General features: G+C 43.2%; 1 protein-coding gene across 6 annotated transcripts in view; it reads left to right on the top strand.

Moving 5' to 3' along the window:
- Window positions 1–23397, top strand: part of gabrg2 (gamma-aminobutyric acid type A receptor subunit gamma2) — a gene marked incomplete at both ends in the record, with an annotated part of 200496 nt that overhangs the window by 26087 nt on the left and 151012 nt on the right. For 3 of the 6 annotated variants that reach the window (XM_083649579.1, XM_083649583.1, XM_083649581.1), the window contains one exon: window positions 6132–6231. Coding sequence is in view for 1 of the 6 variants with exons in the window: in XM_083649578.1 (XP_083505704.1) it covers window positions 6092–6231 (140 nt within the window). Of the gene's footprint in view, window positions 1–6091; window positions 6232–23397 lie in introns of those variants that run through there. The other 3 variants (XM_083649578.1, XM_083649580.1, XM_083649582.1) reach the window with 3 other exon arrangements.

The raw sequence follows: 23397 nt of genomic DNA, 5'->3' as shown, positions 1-23397 counted from the left end.
ACAGCAATGTGTGACTGGATCCTGGACTTTCTGACAGACCGCCGCCAGGTGGTGAGAGTGGGCAACCTCACCTCCTCCCCACTGACCATCAGCATAGGAGCGCCCCAGGGATGCGTCTCCAGCCCCTTCTGGTACGACCTCTACACCCACGACTGCATGGCGACTCAAACCTCGAACACCATCGTGAAGTTTGCAGACGACACAGCGGTCGTGGGGCTGATCTCCAGGAGCGATGAGACGGCCTACAGAAAGGAGGTGGAGGCCCTGGAACAATGGTGCCAGGACAACCACCTCTCTCTAAACGTCTCCAAGACCAAGGAGATCATTGTAGACTACAGGAGGGGGGGGGCGCACACCCCCCAATCACCATCAATGGCACAGTGGTGGAAAAGGTGGACAGCTTCAAGTACCTGGGAGTCAACATCCACCAGGACCTGACATGGGCCAGCCACACCGCCACTGTTGTCAAAAAGGCCCAACAGCGACTACACGGACTCAGTCGCCTATTTTGCCAAATTTGGGCTAAGGCCAAAAATCCTCAGGGACTTCTACAGAGGCACCATTGAAAGCCTGCTGACTGGCTGCTTCACCACCTGGTACGGGAACTGTACCACCATGGACCGCAGGGCACTAAGAAGAGTGAGGCGCGCGGCCCAGCACGTAACAGGATGTGAGCTACCAGAACTGCAGGAACTGTACAACCAGCGGTGCCTCAGGAGGTCCCTGAAGATCATCAAGGACACATACCACCCCCACAACAGCCTGTTCTCCCTGTTACCCTCAGGGAGGAGATACAGGGTCCCAAAAGCACGAACAAATTGCCTGAGGGACAGTTTCTTCCCGCAGCCCACGAGACTCCTTAACACACACAAATAAACAATCATGTAGTAGCTGCTACCATTGTGATAATTATGCCTATGTTATTTGCACCTGTGCAAACAGAATGTTTAATTATGTTTTAAGGTGTCTATGCTAGAAAAGAAAAGGAAAAGTTTACTGTTATTGCTTGTTGTTTCTCTTGTTTTACTGCATCTATATGCCCTGTTATTTTTCACTGTCATACTGTTATTTGCACTATGTTGTAACGGAGTCTACAGCACAAGAATTTCACACGTGATACTTGTACTATGGAGTGACAATAAAAATCTTGAATCTTGAATTCCCCTTTTTGGACTTATGGATGCAGCTTTCCCCCATGATTGTTGTTGCTGTGTGTACATCATACCGTTACGCAGTGTAACGTATGACGTCATTAGAAGTCGGACTATTGACATTATCACAATATCATATGAATTTCTGATGGTGTGATAATGAACTGTAACGATCGATAACAATACAATATGGCACACCCCTAATGAGGAAAGTGAAAAGGCAGCGCTTGCCCCTCCCTCATTACCACCACTGAGGTGCCCTTGAGCAAGGCCCTTATCCCCAACCGCTCCAGTGGAGCTGCTCAGTGGCCAGCAGATCAGACTGTGGTTGTACTGCTCAGCTTCCACGTGTGTATGTGTGTGTGAATGTGAACACGTTGCTATTGAAAAAGAGCATTGCTGTCAGTGAGACTCCCCTGTATAAAATAAACGATTACAAAACAAAAAAACACGGATGCCAGTCAGACAGATAACAGAATCAGAGGAAAGTATTTGAAAGTCAGTTTAGTGCACTTTAGTGTGATCAGCTTATCTGACACTACTGATGCAGCAAACCCAACCCATCTGGCATTCAATGTATAGGTTAAAATAAACAGCTTGGAACCATTTTTCAAATGCTACTTGACACAATTTGCTCTTGTTAGACATTATTCCATTTATATTTGACTCTGTGATGCAGCATTGTAACGGGGTTCCTCTGCCTTTCCGACATGCTGCCACTCCGAACGTTAACTTCCATTATTCGGACTGGCGGTCGTTCACCTTAGAAGCCGCAATGCCGACCTTAGGTTTAGGCGTGGGGGTGGGAGAGGTTAGGTTTTGGGTTAGGGTCTGGGGGAGGTTAGGTTTAGGCATGGGGGGAGGTTAGGTTTGGCGTGGGGGCTGGGAGAGGTTAGTGAAAAACGGGGAATATAGACCCCCTTTCGGAGTGCCGATATTTCGGAGTGGCAGAACGTCGGAGTGGCAGCACGTCGGAGTGGCAGCATGTAACCCATTGTAACAAGAGAAGAATAATCTCTTCCGTTTTCTCTTTTCATCTCCTTTTCTGTTCCACCACACAAACTACAAATGGATGTTTGGTTCATGTTAATGTATTTAGTTTTAACAGTGATGAAACAGAGAAGTGAAGTGATATAAGACACTAAATTAAAAACTGTGTACAGGTGAGATATAACAGGGGTTCCCAACCTTCTTTGTGCCAAGGTAGATACTGTAGATGGAAAGAAAAGTCGCGGACCGGTTGTCAATTTTAATTATATAGCAATATTATATATATATATATGTATATATATATATATATATATATATATATATATATATATATATATATATATATATATATATATATATATATATATATTAATAAACATAGGCTATAATATTATAGGTTGTGGTAGTTAAAACATAGTTTCAAGTTGATGTTTATTTATGTTTGTAGTTTGTAAAAAAATGTTTGTAATTATTTTATTTTTTGGGGGGGACCAGGCTCGCGGCCCGGTACCAAATGCGTTGCGGCCCGGTACCGGTCCGCGGCCCGCTGGTTGGGAACCACTGAGATAAAACACACACCACCACCACAACAATAACAACAACAACAACAACAACAACAACAACAACAACAACAACAACAACAACAACAACAACCAATCAAGCTTGAATGCATTCTAATTTCCTGCACTAAACACTACTGCGTTACTTTGTCTTTATTATTTTCATTATCATTGTCCTTGGGGTTTTGTTGAATGATGATAGTGACTCTCAACTGGCAACACACATACAGTTGAGTATACAGTTGAATAAGTTCAGATTACATTTTGCTCAGCCAAAAAAAAAGACAAAAATCTATATTTTATATCCTCTTGGATACACATACTGGGCGTGTCATTGTCAGGCCATTGTACATTATAAATGAAGCATTTCATGTAAGTGTGCTACAGTATACAGTATGGCATCAGAAAGACTGAAAATCAGAGGATTATGAAAGCATCCAGATGCCATCTGTATGCAGGCAATACAAAGATCAGAAGCATTTGAGTTTAGTCCTTTCATCTCCTTTTGACTTCAAACAACAGGCAGAAAACAGTCTGCACCGAAAGCAGGGTATCTGCGGGATCTTGAAAAGTAATGAAAGTTGATAAAGATATTGATGGGTATAGTCCACATTGATACGTATAAAGCAATCCTATTTTTCCATATATTTTCGACAACAACAATATGCGGCTTAAAATAATATACAATTATCATTTGACGATTTCACATCAATGGGCGAGACAATTATGATGGGAAACAAGAGCAAAAGCAAAAAGAGCTGAATTCAGGGGGGGAGTAAATAATCATACAGCTGTACCACTGTTACAGGTACGGCAACCATTTTAGGGCATCCTCCTCCGTCAGAGTAAAGGTCCTTACACATCGGGAGCGTTTTTTTCGTGCGATTAATTCGCACGTCAATAATATTTTCCGAACCTATAGACCAATATCGTTTTAAGGTAGATTTAGAACAGATAAAAAATTGTGCCATTAATTTGCGATTAATCGTGATTAACTCATTGAGTGCCAGCCACTTTTGGAGAACGGACGCTCCCAGTGCCAGAGTTTCAGAGCGTTTTCAGTGATTTCTCGAGGCCCACAGAATATTGTGTGATATTACTATGTAAACACCGAACACGCACAAAGAACAAGGAGACTCTATTGTATCATCAGTAAAAAAAAGTTTATTGATACCATTTTCCGTTCTTTAGTTATGAGCCGGAGAAGATAGGTTGTTTTCAGCGTTTTCAGGCGTTTCAAATTAGAAGCTGAGTTATTCAGCCTTTTGTGAAATGAAGCATTTCAAGCACATTCACTGACTCTAGCTAATATTTTCTGATGTAGTGACGTGGTGTAGTTGTGTGGTGCCCTGCGTGCCCCACCCCCCTCTCCCCCCCCCCTCAGCTGCAAACTCCTCCCCACACTAACACACAGCCTCACGCACCCAGCGTCTATTTTCGGAGTGCTCCGTTTTTGTGCGCCGGCTCCCAGCGCGACACGGAAAAGCCAAACCGGACTGCTGAGAATGGTTTGGCTTTTCAGTGTCGGGTGCTGCTTTTCTGGCGGCTAATCGTGTGGAGAAACTATGCAGACAGACAGACAGAGGCAGAGGGGCTCAGTTGTGGGAGCGGATTGACTGCTGTTCGCAGCCAACGTCAGCTGCAGCCAGAGCAATCTATATGGCTCTGGCTGCAGCATGAGCGGTTTCTCTTTCATCACGGGGCTTTTTCCTGCTGTTTTCCGGACCTTTCTCTAATCTGGAGAGCACTGTCGCCACCTAATGAGTCCATAAAATAGGTTATACACCTTCAATAGCTACAATATTTGTACAGGAGATGCAGGAGGCTTTGATCCATGTCCCACCGTCAAAAAACGCATTTGACGTCGATCGACGTCATTGGCACTCTACGTCACTATTTACTTTGACGTCGATCGACGTCATTGGCACTCAATGAGTTAACTATGGAAATCATGCGATTAATCGCAATTAAATATTTTAATCGATTGACAGCCCTAATATATATATATATATATATATATATATATATTGTAAATATAAAAAAACTTGCACTTTTATTTTGAAGGCAAAATCATTCAAGCGGAAGTGAAGTTGTAAAAAATTGTTGTTAAATTCACAGAGGCATTCTTGCGGTTTCCCCATCACACGCGGAAGAACAACCAAAACAACGAATGACAGCGTTTTCATGTGAGACGTGAGGAGTGATGACTGACAGCTAGTTTGAGTGATAAGTGAGGCAGGAGGAATGACAACGTTTTCGTGTGAGGAGTGATGACTGATGAGTGAGGACTGATGACTGACGAGTGAGTACTGATGACTGACGAGTGACGCCGTATTGTGCGATGACTGATGCGTGAGGAGTGAAACAGTAATGCAGGAAGAATGACAGCGTTTTCGTGTGAGGACTGAAGGTGTTTCAGAGCACACTCGACATGGTTTTACTAGGAGACATGACAACTGACAACGCTTAGACTGAGGAATGACAGCCTATACTCTGACGGAGGAGGATGCCCTAAAATGGTTGCCGTATACAGGATTAATATCGTCAGTCATTCACCTCCAAGATTGCGATTATATTGACAGATATTGCGATTTGAGTTGATGATGATGTGATTTTTGCTGTTGTCTTTATCAAACAAGCATGCTTGCTTATGTCTGGATAATATGATTTGTAGGCCGGGACATCATTTAATGCTATGTTGCACACGTTTCACCTTCATCAAATTGCAGCTGCTTCTGCACTTGACTATATTGCGATTTCCATATTGATTTGATTCATTGGGCAGCCCTTGTTCTGGCCCCACATGGACCACAGACAACAGCACCTCATGTACAATAGACAGTAGAGTCTACTGTCTATCGTACGCGAGGTCCTTTACATTATTTTATGTATTGTAATTTATGTCTTTTAATTAAGACAAAAGGGAATTAAGAGAGCTGGCTTTTCTTTCTTCAATCATGAATCTTTGGCTGTGCACCCAAAGGGGATTTTTTTTTATTGACTTGTGCTCGCACTTGGCGGAGATTGGCCATTCTAGACTGACCATTGGGTTTTATTAAAAAAAAGGCCTAAATGGATGTTCTGCATGGAATGGCTAGCACTCATACAGTGGATTTGTGGCTTAGTTGATTCACTTTTTGAATATCGTTAACACATTTTCAGTGTGTAGTACTCTACATCACTGTATTTCACTCTTTTCTGTAATCCACATTTGCATTTATCCATGTTAAGTTGTCCAGTGTCCAGCAGTTATGTAGTGGTTAAAATGTGTAAGATTCTGTCTCCCTCGCTGCCTAATGTGTCTGCATAAAGGAAGCAAAGCACTAAGGGAAGGGAACTTGAAAAGAGATGAATAGCATGTGTCTTCTCTCCTCTCTCTCCTCCCCATAGCTCCGTCCAGACTGATGACGATGATGAGGTGGCTAATAAGACGTGGGTGCTGACTCCCAAAGTGTACGAGAGTGACGTCACACACATCCTAAACAGCCTACTAGACGGCTACGACAACAAACTCAGACCCGACATTGGAGGTAGGCGTTTCCTCTTTTTTGTCTTGTTTGTTTGTTTTTCATTTCATTTTTCACAGATGATCCATTTAGTCACAGAATCATAAAGAACTATGCCCACACAAATACCCTTAAAGCTCACCCTTAAAACTCTGACTCAGAATGAGCAGACATCGGGGCAAATTATGTCTTTGAGACTTTAACACAGCATACATAAAAAAGAAGAAAAAAGACACACATCCCCCATTATGTGCAGATTCCCACCCAGACCAGACCAGACCAGAACAGACCAGATCAGACAAACCAGACAGACCAGACCAGACCTAGTCTCGCTGGCCAGCCTCCCCTCCCTACCGGGAGAAGAGTCTGGCGGCGCAGGTCTCGATTGTGGGATTGTGATGGGCGGCGCTTGGTGGCAGTGCCCTTGGAAAATAGTTTCCAAAAATCCAACTTGCAATTTTCAGCGTGTAGCAACGAGCTAGCGTGTAGGTTTCTGCCGTTAGCTTGCTAGCTAGTTAGCGTTGTTTTCACTGAGGCGGCAGGGCACTGTTTACAGCGACACACAGGGAGGAGGGAGCGGAAGCCGCGCTCTGATTGACATGGTCAGAGCCAAAGCCGGGAGTGGACATCCGGGCGTGACTGAAACAGTCGCTCCAAGGGAGAGCAGCTGTAGAGCAAGGGAGGGCTTATCCCAGTAGACTGTTTCCGTGGAGCCAGACGACTCTCACGGAAGGGAGAGGAGGCTGGCCAGCGAGACTAGACCAGACCAGACCAGGCCAGTCCAGACCAGACCAGGCCAGGCCAGGCCAGACCAGACCAGACCAGACCAGAGCAGAGCAGAGCAGACCAGACCAAACCAGACCAGACCAGACTAGACCAGACAGACCAGACCGGCCTTTTTAGATCACGAGGGAACGGCTTGTATCTAAATCTACTAGCAGAATAGCCGTCACTGTGTGACTGACCATTAGTCAGGCCCCGCTCACAGAGTTGGCATGCAGCCTCCCCTCTCTCTCCCCAGAGGTCCCCCTCCCCCCAGAGGGTTTTCATAGTCCACTTTAATTGGCTAATTATATCTCTGCTTTGGCACTGTTGGAATGTGTATTTGGTGACTTAACAGGGGTAGGCTAGCCCGTTCCATGGACTACCAGTCATTGTGTGCTAAGCTAACTAGCAGGAGGGCCACATTGCTATGTTCTACTGCACACACAGAGAAGAGAAGTGCATCTATCTTCTTGTCTTACTATCGGGAATATGGCAAATAGGGCGATTTCCTAAAATGGTGGCGTGTTCCTTTAAGCATTATTGCTACCTGATATCTCCTCATATCAATCTTCAGCAACCGTAGAAAACATAATTTTCTTCCAGCCTGATGACAGTGCATTTTTGATATAACTGTATCCAATACGTTTTGAAAGCGTTTCATGAATCGAAGAGATTGGAGAATGTTCTCAACCCATAGAGGAGCATGTAATCCTTCAATTATGGTGAAAAAATAAGAAAAAGAAAAAGCATTACTACAGCATTATTTTAGCCGGGCATGATGATATTAGTCTTGTCACCCATAATATTTGCCTGCACTGCTGCCAACAGGCTGTAAAATGTTAAGTATTAATAAAGTCAGACCATTCTCCACACTGAGGGTGCCACACCCAAAATAAGGCCAGGGGGAAATATTGTTGTGGAACTAGCGTATTGGCTCACTTTCAACCAAACTTGTTAGCATTGTGCTGCTAGCTGGATGGCTAGTTGAGTTCAGAGTTGTTTTTGTTGTTGTTATGGCAGGGGGATTTTGGAAGAGGTTTTGCAAGGAGATAGAGCCGGCCAAAATTAGCTATAGATAATGGCAGGATTATCTAAGTGGCCAACATCCGTTAACTTGACAATTTAATTAAATAAGAATGGTAGCATATAGGGCTGTCAAAGAATATTCTATATTTGAATATATATATTTGAATATTAAAATTAAAATAATATTCAAATTTGGGTTGTATTATTATTATTATTATTATTATTATTATTATTATTATTATTATTATTATTATTATTATTATTATTATTGTTATTATTATTATTATTATTATTAGATTTAACCAGGTAAAAAAATGGCCAAGAGGGCAACATAAAAACATATACAGTATAATTTGCCTGATCATTTAAAAACATTACAAAAGTGTAGGCTACTATACTAATGCTGACTGAATACATTTAAAGGGAGCAAGTGGGCAATGTTTGTTTGTTTACATTTTTGTCCCACTGAAGATGTCATAGGAGGCATTGTGACATCACAGATGATGTCATCAGTGATGTCATAAGAGCATGTCATCTTATGACATCACTGATGATGTCATAGGCACTGATGCAAAAAAGGGCATACACACGCACCCGTGCGCATGTAAACTTAAGGGCAATAACATTTTGTGAGCAACACACACACACACACACGTGCGCACACGTGCCAATAGGGTAGGCGAGGCCATGCAGCAGCCGAGCTGCGGGCGAGGCCGCATAGCGGCCGAGCTGCGTATGCGAGCTGCAGGGCCAGCTCGGCGAGCTGCAGGGCGGGCTCGGCCGCACAGCATTAATAATGCGGGACAAATCCCGCACACATTTACAGCAATGTCTAATAATGTTTACATCCAAGCCGGAGCTGCTTGTGAGGGCAGTGCACTGCAGCCTTACCTTTGCGAGACAAACGTGAAGTTGTTGTGAACTTTCTACGCCGTTACTCGGATACCAGCGCTAAAACGAAGTGTGAAGATACGTCTGGATTAGGGTTGTGCGGTGTCATCAAAATACCCATCGTTATTGTTTTACAGTGAAACATCGCGTTGGACGATGGCATTTTCATTGATGGGTGGGGGTGGGGGGAATAATTAATGATTTATTAAGTCGCTGCATTGCTGTAATGCCATTTGGCTAGCCACTGCAATGCGTTCACGTTAACAACAGGACAGCGGAGCTCTACATGATACCAACGGGCTTGGATAAGCTATTAGCCTCTGCTCTGTGCTACAGCACAGAGCCAGGCGACTGAAGTAGGCAGTGGCTATCGCTACCAGCAATTTGAACTGCGCAAAACAAATAACGTTAACGTTACAGATCCTCACCAACAACGTGTGTGTGTTGAATTTAACTAGCTGGCAGAAAACTGACTGAATTACTGGCTGATATAATGTTATATTCGTTATATTTTGAATCTAATGTAATGAGAGAGAGTTTAGGAGAAATGGCTAGAGAAACGCAGCTGCTGTATCTATGGAGCGCCTCCAACTTTCACTTTGGAAACAGTGACTCAACTGTGAATTTAACTCGAGTTAAATTCACAGTTGAAGATTTGTACTCACTTTGCGCTAACAAAACAGGAAAGAATGTGAAGTTTCTTCTTTCTCTTAAAAAGTTTTCACAACAACACAGCTGACTTCTCACGCGCGGGGGACGCCCCGGCGACATTAAACAAGCGCACCCAGTTCAGAGAAGCAGTGAAGCGGAGGAGGGGGAGGGGAGGCTTCCCTGAACTGAACTGGGTGCACTTGTTTAATGCCGCCGGCGCGTCCCCCGCGCGTCACGGTAAGTGGACTTGGCCTTTTTATGCCTCCGCCGGCGATAGCCAGGCCGGAGGCATTATGGATCCGGGTTGTCCATCCGTACCAAGGCTGCAGCCCTGGTCCTGTTCAGTGAAGCCGCTGCATGTTAGATCGCCGCTCTGGCGGTTGAATCCAGTATTAGGTCACAAGGCCCGCCTCCCCATGTTAGTGGATGGGAAAATCACAACCGAAATAATCACAGTATACGTCGGATAATTTTTTTCCAAAGGTGGTTTGTATCATTTTAGATAGTCATTATCATGCTAATGCCTGTGCAAGTGGTCCTTTTTCTGATCAGTTTGTTTTTAAGTAGTTATTTGACATATAAAAAGAGATAAAAATGGATGATTGACAGCTGTGGCAGCCAGTCTCAAGCCGTCATTGGCTGGACAGGCTCTTCACATTATAGATCTATCGTCATAGACAAGACACATGGCTTCATCGTTATCTAACGCTGCCTGGAGGTCGGGGTGGCTCTGCTGGGTGTGTGGGGCCGGGAGATGGGCTCTTAGCCTGGGTAGTGCAGGCCTGGAAGTCGGGGTGGCTCATGGGTTGGCTGTGCTGGCTACCAGACATATCAATGGACCGCAATAAAAAGAACATTGTTTTGAGAAAGGTGCGCAAGGAATTCACGTTGGTTGGGGACTTAAGTAAGTTCAGAAAACATGTGTTAGTAGTTACTCCAGCTACGTTAGCAATAGCGTTAGCCGCTTTCGCTAGTCGGCTATTTTTCATTACTTATCGGCTTAATATTACTAACTTAACAACCGATAACGATAGCTGGAATAACACAATAATATACACATATTTTCAGAACTTACCAGGTTATCCAACTGCCAGGAAATGTGTTTTATAACGTTAACTCCCATCCCGGGTCAGATGGGGCCTACTACGCAACCACCAGCCATGAGCTAACCGTTAGCCGTTAGCGTCACATAAACAGAGGTTTTATTTTTGGTATTAAAGCAACAAACGTTTTTATATGGATATCTCAGAGAAATGCTTTGACTGTGGGGATGTTCGTTCTTCACAAGCTCCTTTCTTAGCTGTTGTAAGGATATAGTTAACAAAGACGAGACTAGGCAGCTAGGCTAACGTTACCACTGAGCTAACGTTGGAACGTTACAGGCTGCACTACCCACAACACTATACCAGCAAACAACGTAGCGAGTAAAGCGTCAAGGTTAGATTTGTAAAACCAACATTTGCTCCAAAAGGAATTAAATCATAAAGTGAATCAAAATCCCACGAAAACATTAGGCTAGCTTAGTCAACACAGCAATCCCCCCAGTGAGGGTGAGTGAGTGAGGCCTGCCTCCACTTCCGGCCCGGGCTGAGAGCGCTGAGAGCCAATGCTGAGAGCACTCAGCAGCAGCCGGGAGGTCTGAAATCTCCGACAACCAAAATCAGATTTTCGTACAGGTGTCATTTTGATAAACTGATCTCACAGTGGGAATCTTCCTGGTTACTTTTGGCGAGACAAAAAATATTACAACTTAAAGTGTCATATTTACAGAGCTAGAAGTAAATGCACAACGCACTGTGCTCATTCTAGAAACAGCAGCTCTACATAAGAAAGTTCAGAGGGGCGGGGAGCTCTCAGAGGTTCTAAATCAACGGAGCTACTGCGCAGACTCTGGTTCTCTTGATCTGACACGATTTTGGCTTCAATAGACAATACAGGCAGGAGATGGAGATCCTCCCTCCATTTTTATTTATCTCAATGGTCCGTACCTACGTACGTCCGTACGTCTGTACGATGTTTGTTAACGCGATATCTGAGGAACGCCTTGACGGAATTTCCTCAAATTTGCCTCAAACATCAACTTAGACTCAAGGATGATCTGATTAGATTTTGGTGGTCAAAGGTCAAAGGTCAAGGTCACTGTGACCTCTCGAACGCCATTTTCAAGCTTGTTAACGCGATATCTCTGGAATGCCTTGACGGAATTTAATCAAACTCGTCTCAAACATCGACTTGGACTCAAGGATGAAGTGATTCGATTTTGGTGGTCAAAGGTCAAAGGTCAAGGTCACTGTGACCTCTCAAATGCCATTTTCCAGCTTGTTAACGCGATATCTCATGAATGTCTTGATGGAAGTTCATCAAATTTGCCTCAAACATCGACTTAGACTCAAGGATGATCTGATTAGGTATTGGTGGTCAAAGGTCAAAGGTCAAGGTGACCTCGAACGCCATTTTCAAGCTTGTTAACCGCGATATCTCAGGAATGCCTTGACGGAATTTAATCAAACTTGTCTCAAACATCAACTTGGACTCAAGGATGAACTGATTCGATTTTGGTGGTCAAAGGTCAAGGTCACTGTGACCTCTCAAACGCCATTTTACAGCTTGTTAACGCGATATCTCATGAATGCCGTGACGGAATTTCATCAAATTTGCCTCAAACATCGACTTGGACTCAAGGATGAACTGATTCGATTTTGGTGGTCAAAGGTCAAAGGCCAAGGTCCCTGTGACCTCTCGAACGCCATTTTCAAGTTTGTTAGCGCAACATCTCAGAAATGCCTTGACGGAGTTTAATCAAATTTGCCTCAAACATCGACTTGGACTCAAGGATGAACTGATTAGATTTTCTTGGTCAAAGGTCAAGGTCACTGTGACCTCACGGATGCCATTCCCAAGTTCTTTAAAGCGATATCTCAAGAACGGCTTGATGGAATGTCCGCCAATTTGGCTCAAACGTCGACTTGGGCGCAAGGATGAATGGATTACATTTTGGTGATCAAAGGTCAAGGTCACTGTGACCTCTCCAACGCCATTTTCAAGCTTGTTAACGCCATATCTCAGGAATGCCTCGACGGAATTTCATCAAATTTGCCTCAACCATTAACTTGGCCTCAAAGATGAACTGATTACATTTTGGTGGTCAAACTTCAAGGTCACTGTGACCTCACGACCGCCATTCCCAAGTTGGTTAACGCAATATCTCAAGAACGGCTTGATAGAATTTCTTCTGATTTGGCTCAAACATCGACTTGGACGCAAGGATGAACTGATTCCATTTTGGTTATCAAAGGTCAAGGTCACTGTGACCTCTTGAATGCCATTTTCAAGCTTGTTAAATTTGCCTCAAACATTAACTTGGCCTCAAGCATGAACTCATTACATTTTGGTGGTCAAACTTCAAGGTCACTGTGACCTCACGACCGCCATTCCCAAGTTGGTTAACGCAATATCTCAGGAATGTCTTGATGGAATTTCTTCGAATTTGCCTCAAGCGTCCACTTGGACTCAAGGATGAACTGATTACATTTTGGTGGTCAAAGTTCAAGGTCACTGTGACCTCACACACCCAATTTCCAAGCTCTGTAACGCAACATCACAGGAGCGCCTTCCAATTTGCCTCAAATGGCGATTTGGACTCAAGAATGAACTAATGGCGGAGGCATAAGTCCGCGTTGCGGTCGATCTAGTTTATTATTAAAACGGCACAATTTTAATTCGAACAGATAATTTATTACGATGATCCGATGTAGAAGACTCAAGGCCTTGGCACACCAATCAAACATTCTCCAACAAACACCAACAAACACGAACAGACAATTGTCTGTGAATGTTGGCAGATGTTGGAGATTGTTTGAAAGCATGGCACACCGACCAAACATATTCAGCACAACAGTTGTTGTTTCAGCCAAATGGTGGCGGTATTGCAACAATAACTGCCAACTGCCGTAAAACACCAAAGAAGAAGCTGACCAAATAACTTCCGTGTTTACTTCCGTGTTCCGTGTTTTGCTAATGTTAAAGCCCCTTACGCTAGCATTAGCTACTTAACGTTAGCCCACTATAAACTCACCAGGAGTACCGAGTCTTTCAGCAATCTCTTCTATTGCTTTCGCCCGGCTGTTTCAGTTGGAAAATCGTTGAGATGACACATCGTACAACTCTCGTTTTGATTCCCACAGCTCTACCAAGAGTTCCTCTCTTTCCAGGGTCCAAAACGAAGCCATCGACAGCAACACAACAGCCAGAAGTTTACTGCTAGCTAGTACTGAGTGTGCGCGCGTGTGTGCGAGCTCCGTTTCCATGGATACGCGACTGAAAACATGGTGAACTGACCAGACAACCGCGAACACCGAACAAGCACAGATTTAACATGTTGAATCCGGGCGAACATCACCGAACATCGCCGAACACGAACAGACAAGGACAGACAGCTATGGCACACCAAACGAACATCTACGTGTGTTCGTGTTCGTTCGTGTTTGTTGGAGAATGTTTGATTGGTGTGCCATGGGCTTCAGAGGTCGATCACGATGGTCGATGCCATCGTCCATCGTGCCAACCCTAGTCTAGGATATGCGAGACTCAGAACGTTAATTCATGATTTATGGTAGGGCGACAATGTCTTTTGATAAGTGTCACTCCACACAGAAAATAAAGAGCTGTGTGACGTTTAGAATTAACGCATTTAACACACACTCAGTACAATCCAAGTGACGTTAAACTTCCATGATGCAGAATAATTTCCTCCACAGCTGACTAGGGCTGTGCCGATTCACTTATCTCCCGATTCGATACTATCATGATACTTGGGTGCCGATTCGATATATATTGCGATTCTTAAGTATTGCGATTCTACGATTATTGCAATTCGATATTACGATTTATTGCGATTTTGTTTCTTTTTTTATTTTATTTTTTTCAGTTTGTTTGCTTTTTTACTGTAGAACATGGGAAAAGTTGAATCATACACTTCTAGAGACTGTATATTATATCATGAGTAGGGCTGGGCGATATATTTAACACGTTCACTGCCAATGACGTATTAATACGTCAAAAATAATCCAACGGTTGACTGCCAATGACGTATTAATACGTCAAAAAAATGATTTTTTTTTTTTTGACCGTGGGATGTGCATCTAACCCTTTTACATCTCTTATATAATTATTGGAGCCACCGAACGTTTACAACCCATTCCACCGAGCCACTAAGTGGCGACAGTGCTCTCCTGACTAGAGGAAGGCAAGCAAAAAGCAGCCATTCTCATGAAAATGGATGGGGGAAAACGCTTTCGTTTTCGCGCTGATTGCTGGCGATGCGGGATTGCAAATTTGCATAATAGATTACAGGTGGAACACACTTTGAAACACGCAGCATAAATATGACCAGAATCGCAAAAGCTTCTCTCAACCAAAACTCCAAGAAGCGAGCGAGTCCATCCAGACTTCCTCAAACAGCGGCCGCGCAGACAGGCAGCAGCAGCAGCAAAGCAGTGAGACTGGTGACAAGCTTGTGACGGCCGCTGCAGCCAAGAAGAACGCCCACGGAGGGAGGAGTTGGAAGCAGAGGGGGGTTTCCTGCTGTTATGGAGGAAATTACTGTTCAAAACTATTGTTTAGATGTCTGAAGTCTTACTGATGCCAAAAATGAATGGTTAAAGTGACTGTTCTATCGAATTTCACAAAAAGCCGTTTATCTCTGAATAATTTTTCTGACGCTGAAACCATGCTGTATTCAACTGCTAATGCTTACATAACTACTAACTCTACAAACTAACTCTTTTAGACAGAGAAAGCACACATTCTATTAGTTCTTTTGAGATATTGTGTGTTCACAAAATCTTAGCAGAAAAGAATCCTCGGGTCTTGAAAGATGAGCCAGAATCCTCAAAAAACCCCTCTGGCAGAAGCTAACTACAGTAAAAAAAAAACGTCTGGCAGTGAATGTGTTAAAAAGTATATCGATATAACATCTTTCATATCAGTCGATATTGATAATTATTGATCATTTTAATTACCCGTTTTTATTAATAAAAAACATGAGAAGAAAAATGTTGCATTTAGCCACTTACCGTAATTTTGAACCACCTTATTTTCAAGGCACACAGGTAGGTCTAATTTGTCACACACACATATGCTCTGAGTGCAACTGCAAGCAGTAATTTACAGACATGGTGACGTTTTACTTTGATGACAGCCTAGCGTTGCCAGCCTTCTAAAAAAACATTTGGTAACGTGTATTTCAGGGTTGTAGGGTTAACGTTAGGTGAATCAGAGGTGTGGAAAAGCCTGGGTTTTGCTTTGACTTGCTTAACTACAAATATGTCATAGGCTTATGTAGTGCTGGGCGATATGGCCTCTAAAGAATATCGCAATGTTTTTCGGCTATATCGCGATACACGATATACTGTATATCTCGATATTTTTGAAATCTCTCATAAATGCTCAATTTAACCCTTCAGGGTTCATACACATTTTGACCAATGGATTTCCATGACTTTTCCATGACTTTAAACCAAATTTCCATGACCAAACATTTTGTAAAGTCTCGTGTATACATGAACAAGTCAGTGAGTAAAAATATTCTATGTAATGTAACTATTAACAGATTACAATTGAAAAACTAACATGGTCATTTAGTACTAAAACACGTTACTAGCCCCAACACTGACAACAACAAAGATCTTAGTAGGGCTGGGCAATATGGACCAAAGATTAGGGATGCACGATATGGATTTTTAGAGCCGATAGAATAACCGATAAATATATGCTTCTCCTGGGTGATAACCGATACGATAAACCGATAATTATTTCACATTTTTGTATTAAAAAAATAAGATCTTAACCTGTATTTTATGCACACCTGGGGTAAAAAATAAGAAGAAAGAAAGGGCAGATGTAGTGAGCAAAGATGGATGATTTAATATTCCATAGCTCTGACCTAAGCAAATCTGACATCACTATTGTGAACACAAACACTTCTGATATAATATGATTGTTTTAGTAAAGTGTATCACTCAATAGTCAATACAAAAAATAATGGCTTTTATAGAACCGAAAGCCTAGCTGCTTAGTCTGCAGATAAAACATAAAAGGCATAGTAATTTAGACTCTTATTGGCATGACGTTACCGGCAACATATAAGCTGTCTGAATTTTGCATTGGGGCCAGTTCTATAGTGAGGCATGGAAATTTAGCCTCACTATACACTATACACCATGTGTCGTTTCACTTTTGACTGAAAAATGACGCCTCTAGATTAAAGAAAAGACACGTATGTGATGATCATTTTGAGTAATGCATGAGGTTCTCTATGCTCTATGGTTTACGCCAGCTCTGGTAGTATGAAGTGCTTTAAATGCAGGGATTTTGGTCACAACAAGCTTGTGGACCGCTGCCTGCTGAACTAGGTAGCCACAACCAGCTAGCTAACGTTAGCCACTACAACAGCTAACGTTAACGCCAAACAAATCCGCTGCCTCCTCTCCACGTTTGGTTTAGCCTAACGCCAGCTCAGACTTTCCCCTAATCTCAGAAACCTTGTGGGACATGTATTGCAAATTGCAATAGTGGTTGTTTTGTTATATATATATTTTTTTATATATTTTTATTTCGTTTTTTATACACAGACAAGTAAACAAGGTAAAATAAAATAAAGGGAGAGGGGGGAGAGGTAAAGGAGGGGGGTTGTACAATGGAAATTACAAACATGATGTGGTTTATCGTACACAGGTATACAGCGGCAACACAACACATAACACTTGGAACATGGTTGTACAGTTATAGTGCTGATCAAGAGGAGGATCTACAGTAGCATATTGGTATAGTGTCTGTCTTTATCAAAAAAGGCACGTGCAATGTCCCAGAAGCCCTGCATGCCCCTGTCAAAGTCGAGGAACAGGTTAGACGCTCTTTCCATGCTTAGAAGGTCAAAATAGTCTTTAAACCACTTAAGGTGCGTTCACACCGACCTATTAAATTTTTTCGCTGGCGTCGAGTTTACATACAAAGTCAATGCAAATGAGCGATTGAGCGTATATTCGCCTGGGAGAAAAATCGCTGGGCGTCCGAGCGACAGAGACAGAGCAATAGGGAGAAAATACGCTCGTCGCTCGAGATGAAATATCCCAACTCGAGCGACAATACGCTGGCATCAGTCGCTCGCTGTTCAACGCTGATTGGCTGCCGTGTGAGAGCGAGTCAAGGATCCCACTGGCTCGGAACAAACCGCTGGTTTATTGTGTGGCAACAAACCACATTGACAGGCTGACAGCTGACATGAAGTGAAGTCTGTACTACTGGTATGGAGCTTGCATTAGGAGCACGCTGATAGGCTTTAGCTCATATGCTTTAGCTTGTAAACAATGACGGTGGCTCGTAGTGGACAAACAGCATGACATTGCGTAACGTTATATCCCCCACATGTCCGTCATTTCGTGTGCCTGTTGATGAGCGATTTAAACAGAGCGACAGAGCGATTCCAAAGGGTTGAATCAAGCGACAGAGCGAAAAATAAATATCTTGGTGTGAACACAGCTTTACATAAAGCAAAGCACGAGGGCTTATGTACCTTCCAGTTTAGAAGTATAATTCTCTTTGCAGACAAGAAACCAAGGTTTAAAAGAAGCTGTACAGACCTGGGTTTTATATTGTCAGGTTTTAGCCCGAGAAGGCAAATAATAGGACAGGTAGGAACTTGTACATCCAGCATATCTGTTAGAACCCCCATGACCCCAGACCAGAAAGCCTTGACTGCAGGGCAGTCCCACAGAAGGTGTAAGAGAGAGCCATGTTCTCCACAGTTGTGCCAACATTGGTCTGACATTTGACTGTTCATTTTAGCAATACGAGAAGGGGTCATGTAGGCTCTACATATAATCTTACATTGAATCACTCTGTATCACACACACCTGGATGAGGAGGTACCCTTCCGCCAGATGTCGCTCCACTGTTCTAAAGTGAGTGATTTGCCAAGGTCCTTTTCCCATGCCTGTTGCATGAGTATGAATGGATTGGGTAAAGCGAATGATAGCAGGCTGTAGATGTTAGAGACGGTGCCTCTTTTTGTAGCAGCTAACATTAGACTGTGGTCTAGTTCTGGTTTGAAAGCAGGGGAGGATATATTCTCACCTGTCCCTTTACTGATAATTGATTTAATCTGGAAATAAGACAGAAATGATGATTGAGGTAAGTTGTATTCAGCTTTCACCTCATTGAAGGGACAGAAGCCATTCTCATTAAACAGCTGTCCAATGAAAATGAGACCTTGCTGTTGCCATAGTTTGTTTATCAGTGGTTTCCCTCCTGCAGTCAATAAAGTATTAGACCAAATAGGACAGGAAGGTAGCATTAATCCATTCATACCCAGTTTTCTATGAAGCACCTTGGCGATGGAACAAGAGAAGTCTATTATGATGTTGGTAGAGGCTGTTGGGGGCTTAGTAGAGTACCATAGAGAAGTTGGTGTGATAATACTAACACTACTAGAGATGGTCCTCCCCTCCAACCACTCCCAGCTGCCCTCTATTGGATTGCCTTTGTAGGCCCAGGCAAGGGGGTATCTTGCATTAAATGATAAATAGTAACGGTATACATCCGGTACCCCCAAACCACCCTGTGATCTTGGTACCGAGAGCTTTTTATAGGCTATTCTTGGTTTTTTATAATTCCAAATAAACTGGGTAAACAGTGAGTCGATTTGTCTGAACCATGTTAAAGGAATTTGGAGAGGGATGGCTGAGATAATATACAGTATGTGAGCCTGGGTAATACATTCATTTTAAGTATTTCGACCCTTCCCCATATTGATATTGGTAAAGCAGTCCATCTTTTCAAGTCATCTTTGATTTTAACTAGCAGCTTAGGGCCATTCAAGTTAAATATTTGGGTAATTGGGGAGATAATATTGATACCTAGATATTTCATGCCCTTGTTTTCCCAAACAAAGGGCGTTCCTGCTAAGTCTGTTTGAGACGTATATTGGTTCAGAGGCATCGCCTCACTTTTACTCCAGTTTATTTTATACCCTGAAACATAACTAAAAGATTCAACAAGTTCGAGAAGTACAGGTAAAGAGGCTGAGGGTTCACCTAGAGTGACAAGGATATCGTCTGCATATAAACTCAGTTTGAAATTGTAGTTATGCACAGAAATCCCTATAATATCTTTGTTATTACGTATCGCACAGGCAAGTGGTTCCAGGGTGAGGACAAAGAGCAATGGGGACACAGGGCATCCTTGATGGACACCACAATGTCGGGTGAATGGCCTAGATATCAGACGGTTAGTTTTTACACAGGCCACTGGTTCATAATAAAGAGCCTTTACCCATCGTATAAATTGAGGGCCAAATTCAAATTTAGAAAGCGTATAGTAGAGAAATGGCCACTCAATTCTATCAAAGGCTTTCATTGCATCAAGAGAAGCAGCAATTGCCGGTGTCTCCAGTTGATTGGCTGCCATTATAATGTAATGTAATAATGTAATGTAATATGTAACAACCTCCGCATGTTATTAGCAGAGACGCGTCCTGGTATAAAATCAACCTGGTCTATATGGATTAAGGATGGGACCACTCTCTCCAAGCGAAGAGCAAGGGTCTTCGCTAGAATCTTATAGTCGTTGTTTAATATACTGAGGGGCCGATAGTTACCCATCTCCAGCGGGTCTTTACCAGGTTTGGGCAGAACAGTAATGGTGGCACATCGCATAGAGGGAGGCATTGACTCCGATTGAATAATTTCGTTGAAAAGCAATAAAAGGACTGGTGCGAGGACCTCACTAAAGCATTTATAAAATTCCATAGTGAAGCCGTCCTCACCAGGAGTCTTGCCGGAGTCTAGTTTTTTAATAGCCATTTGAATCTCCACTAGGGTGAGTGGAGCGTCTGAGTCTGCCTTCTCCTGGTCATTAAGGACTGGGAGAGGCAACCCATCAAAGAATTTGTCCAGGTCCTGGCCACACGCTTTGTGTTCAGATTCGTAGAGGGTGGAGTAAAATTGCTTAAAAGCTAAGTTGATAGATGTGTTGTCTGTATGAGGTGTGCCCTTACAGTCTTTGATAACTGGTATTGAGTGCATATTTTCGGCTTGTTTCAGTTTATAAGCGAGCATTTTGCCTGCTTTGTCGCCTGATTCAAAGTGTTGCCTACGCAGTTGAAAGAGAGCAAAAGCTGTTTCCTCATGCAACAAGCGTTGTAAGTCAGCTCTGACATTAAAGAGTGACCTCCTTAGCTCTAAATTAGAGGGGTTAGACATGTGCTGTTCCTCCAGAGACTTAAGTTCATTGTGAAGTTTAAGTTTGTTTTCAACACGTTTCTTGTTTTCTGCCGATGCATAACTAATCACCCAACCCCTGCATGTGGCTTTAAAGGCCTCCCACACCATAGAGACTGAAGAGACTGAATCTAAATTTATGTCAAAGAACTCTGTTATTCTTCTTTCGATAAAAGTGATAAAGTCATCTTTCTTTAGCAAGGAATTATTCAGTCTCCACTGCCTGGTTTTGCATGTATTGGGTGATGGGAAAAAGGAGACCGAGACAGGTGCGTGATCAGACAGTATAATACTATGTATGTGACAGTCAATAATGTTCTGAGTAAACTGGCGGGACATTAAGATATAGTCAATTCTCGAGTAAGAGTTGTGTACATTAGAGTAGTATGTGTATTCTCGCGCACCCTGGTTCACTAGTCGCCAGATGTCAGAAAGTGCAAGTGAAGATTGTAGCTCCTCCATTGCTGTTCCAGACGCTCTGTCTGATGGTAGTGGGGGTCCAGAGCGGTCTGCCATTGGGTCTCTCACCCAATTAAAGTCACCAGACATAATGAGGGGGCCCTCCATTGCTTTAGAAATAATAGTGCCAAGAGCTGATATAAAGGTAGCCTGGGCGGTATTGGGGGCATACAGTATATATTTATGAGGGTACACTTAACATTGTATAAAAGACCAGATATTATAATGTATCTACCCTCTGCATCCGTTATACTATTATTTAGCTTAAACGGGACATTTTTTGCTATTAAAATACAGACACCCCTAGATCTACCTGATCCTGGGGAGAAGACCTGTCCAACCCATTTTTATTTTTATTTTCTAGATTCCTCTTCATTCAGGTGGGATTCCTGTAACATAGCTATGTTACAGTTCAAAGATTTTAAGTGAGCTAGGATCTTTTAACAGGGTTTTGTATACCATTAACATTCCAGCTCACCACTTTGACAGTATTAATCGTGTTATTCATACAAGCAGATGGATGCTAAGTATAAGCACATAGAGCCACCTACTATACCTGAGGTGTTCAATTTGTAGTTAAGTGTCGCTGTAGACGTGTAACCATGAGGTTGTGTTGACATTGTACAGTGAGGGATAGGTGGGGGGAGGGGAAGAGGGGGGGAAAAGTGGAGAAAGGGAGACGTTTTGTTATAATTTGAAACGGTCAACAGCCAGCTGCTTGGGTTGGTTGCTGCCGGGGACGGCTGTGTCTGACGCGGTTTGACGCGTTTGACGTATCCATGTGATTCCCCCTCCCTTCCTCAGTGTGACAGAGCTGTCCCTTGAGAGGGAGAGCTGACAAGAGGAAACATGAAGCGAGTCATGCCGGCGGCTTAAGTTATAAACAATGCGTGACAATTATACTCCAATGTTCGCGATATAGTCATTTCTACATCTCATCTGGCACAAGCCGCGATACATCGAGTATATTCGATATATCGCCCAGCCCTAGGCTTATGTAGGGCTGGAGGGCGACCGCGCTGGGGACTGCACGCCGTTGATTGGGCGAGAAAAAGCCTTGCCTCGCTGAAAATGCGGTCGGCTACATTTCTCCATATCAGTTATCTACCCATGAAGACTCCGCCCAAGCAGAAGACATAAAGTTATAAGCAGTGTGCTCAATAGATGATACAAGTTATTCCTGTCCCAAAGTACAAGTAAAACCTTTCTAACAGTTCAACTTTGTCTCTGCTCACAGAATTGAGCTGCGGATACCATTCCGTAAAGGAACGTTGCAGACGTCCGTATTTGTGAAATTGATGTCTTAACATTAACGTTAATTTCCCGGCCGCTTATTAATAGATAGAACACATGTTAACACGTTACGTTAACACAAATTGAAACTCGATCACCCACATCGAATTCTTTGTAATGCCGGGTGAGATCAAACGAGTGGCGTCAGCGCAGGACCAAAATGCGAGACTCATTAGCAAGGAATGGGTCTCGCGCTGCTTTTGCATGCTAAAATAAAGCTGATAATGTACAATTTGATTCAAGGGGGGGAAAACCTAACCTTGCTTGCAAGATGGATAACCTCGCGAGATCAAAAGAGATTCTCTCGACGTAATCCATCTTGTCATGCACAGGCAGTTAGGATGATTGGTCGAACCATGGCCGGCTCGACGAATCAGCGGCAGCCTTAGGCGGGCTTTCTGTGTGATGCTACTGAGAAGCGTCTGGGCAAGTAGTGGGTACATGGTCTTTGTAGTTCTTTTCACTCGTCAACATGGCTGCCTCCGCGGAAGTTGTTTCTCAACTGGACAGCATTTCCAAGATATTAAAACATTTATTAATCCAATCCAATTATGAATCGCTCATGCGTTAGTTTGTGGAAATTCCCGTGCAATAATCATAACTCTGGCCCCAGCCCACATCACTCTAGCCGGAGCACATGTTAGCCTACATTAGCTTCCACAAAACTCACACACAAAGCTGCGCAAAGGCGCTTTACGTTCTTATATGGAGATAGCGAGGCAGCATAGTAAATAAACACACGTGGCACTGCGCTCCGTTTTCATCAATGAACTATTAATAGCGCAAGGGACGGCCACTCGTCAATTCGCTGCGCATAGCCAAACACTCC

The sequence above is a fragment of the Poromitra crassiceps genome, assembly GCF_964638095.1.
Source record: "Poromitra crassiceps genome assembly, chromosome: 1".
NCBI classification, from domain to species: domain Eukaryota; kingdom Metazoa; phylum Chordata; class Actinopteri; order Beryciformes; family Melamphaidae; genus Poromitra; species Poromitra crassiceps.
The sequence above is the reverse complement of the archived record's forward strand: the minus strand, read 5'-3'. Positions and strand labels throughout refer to the sequence as shown.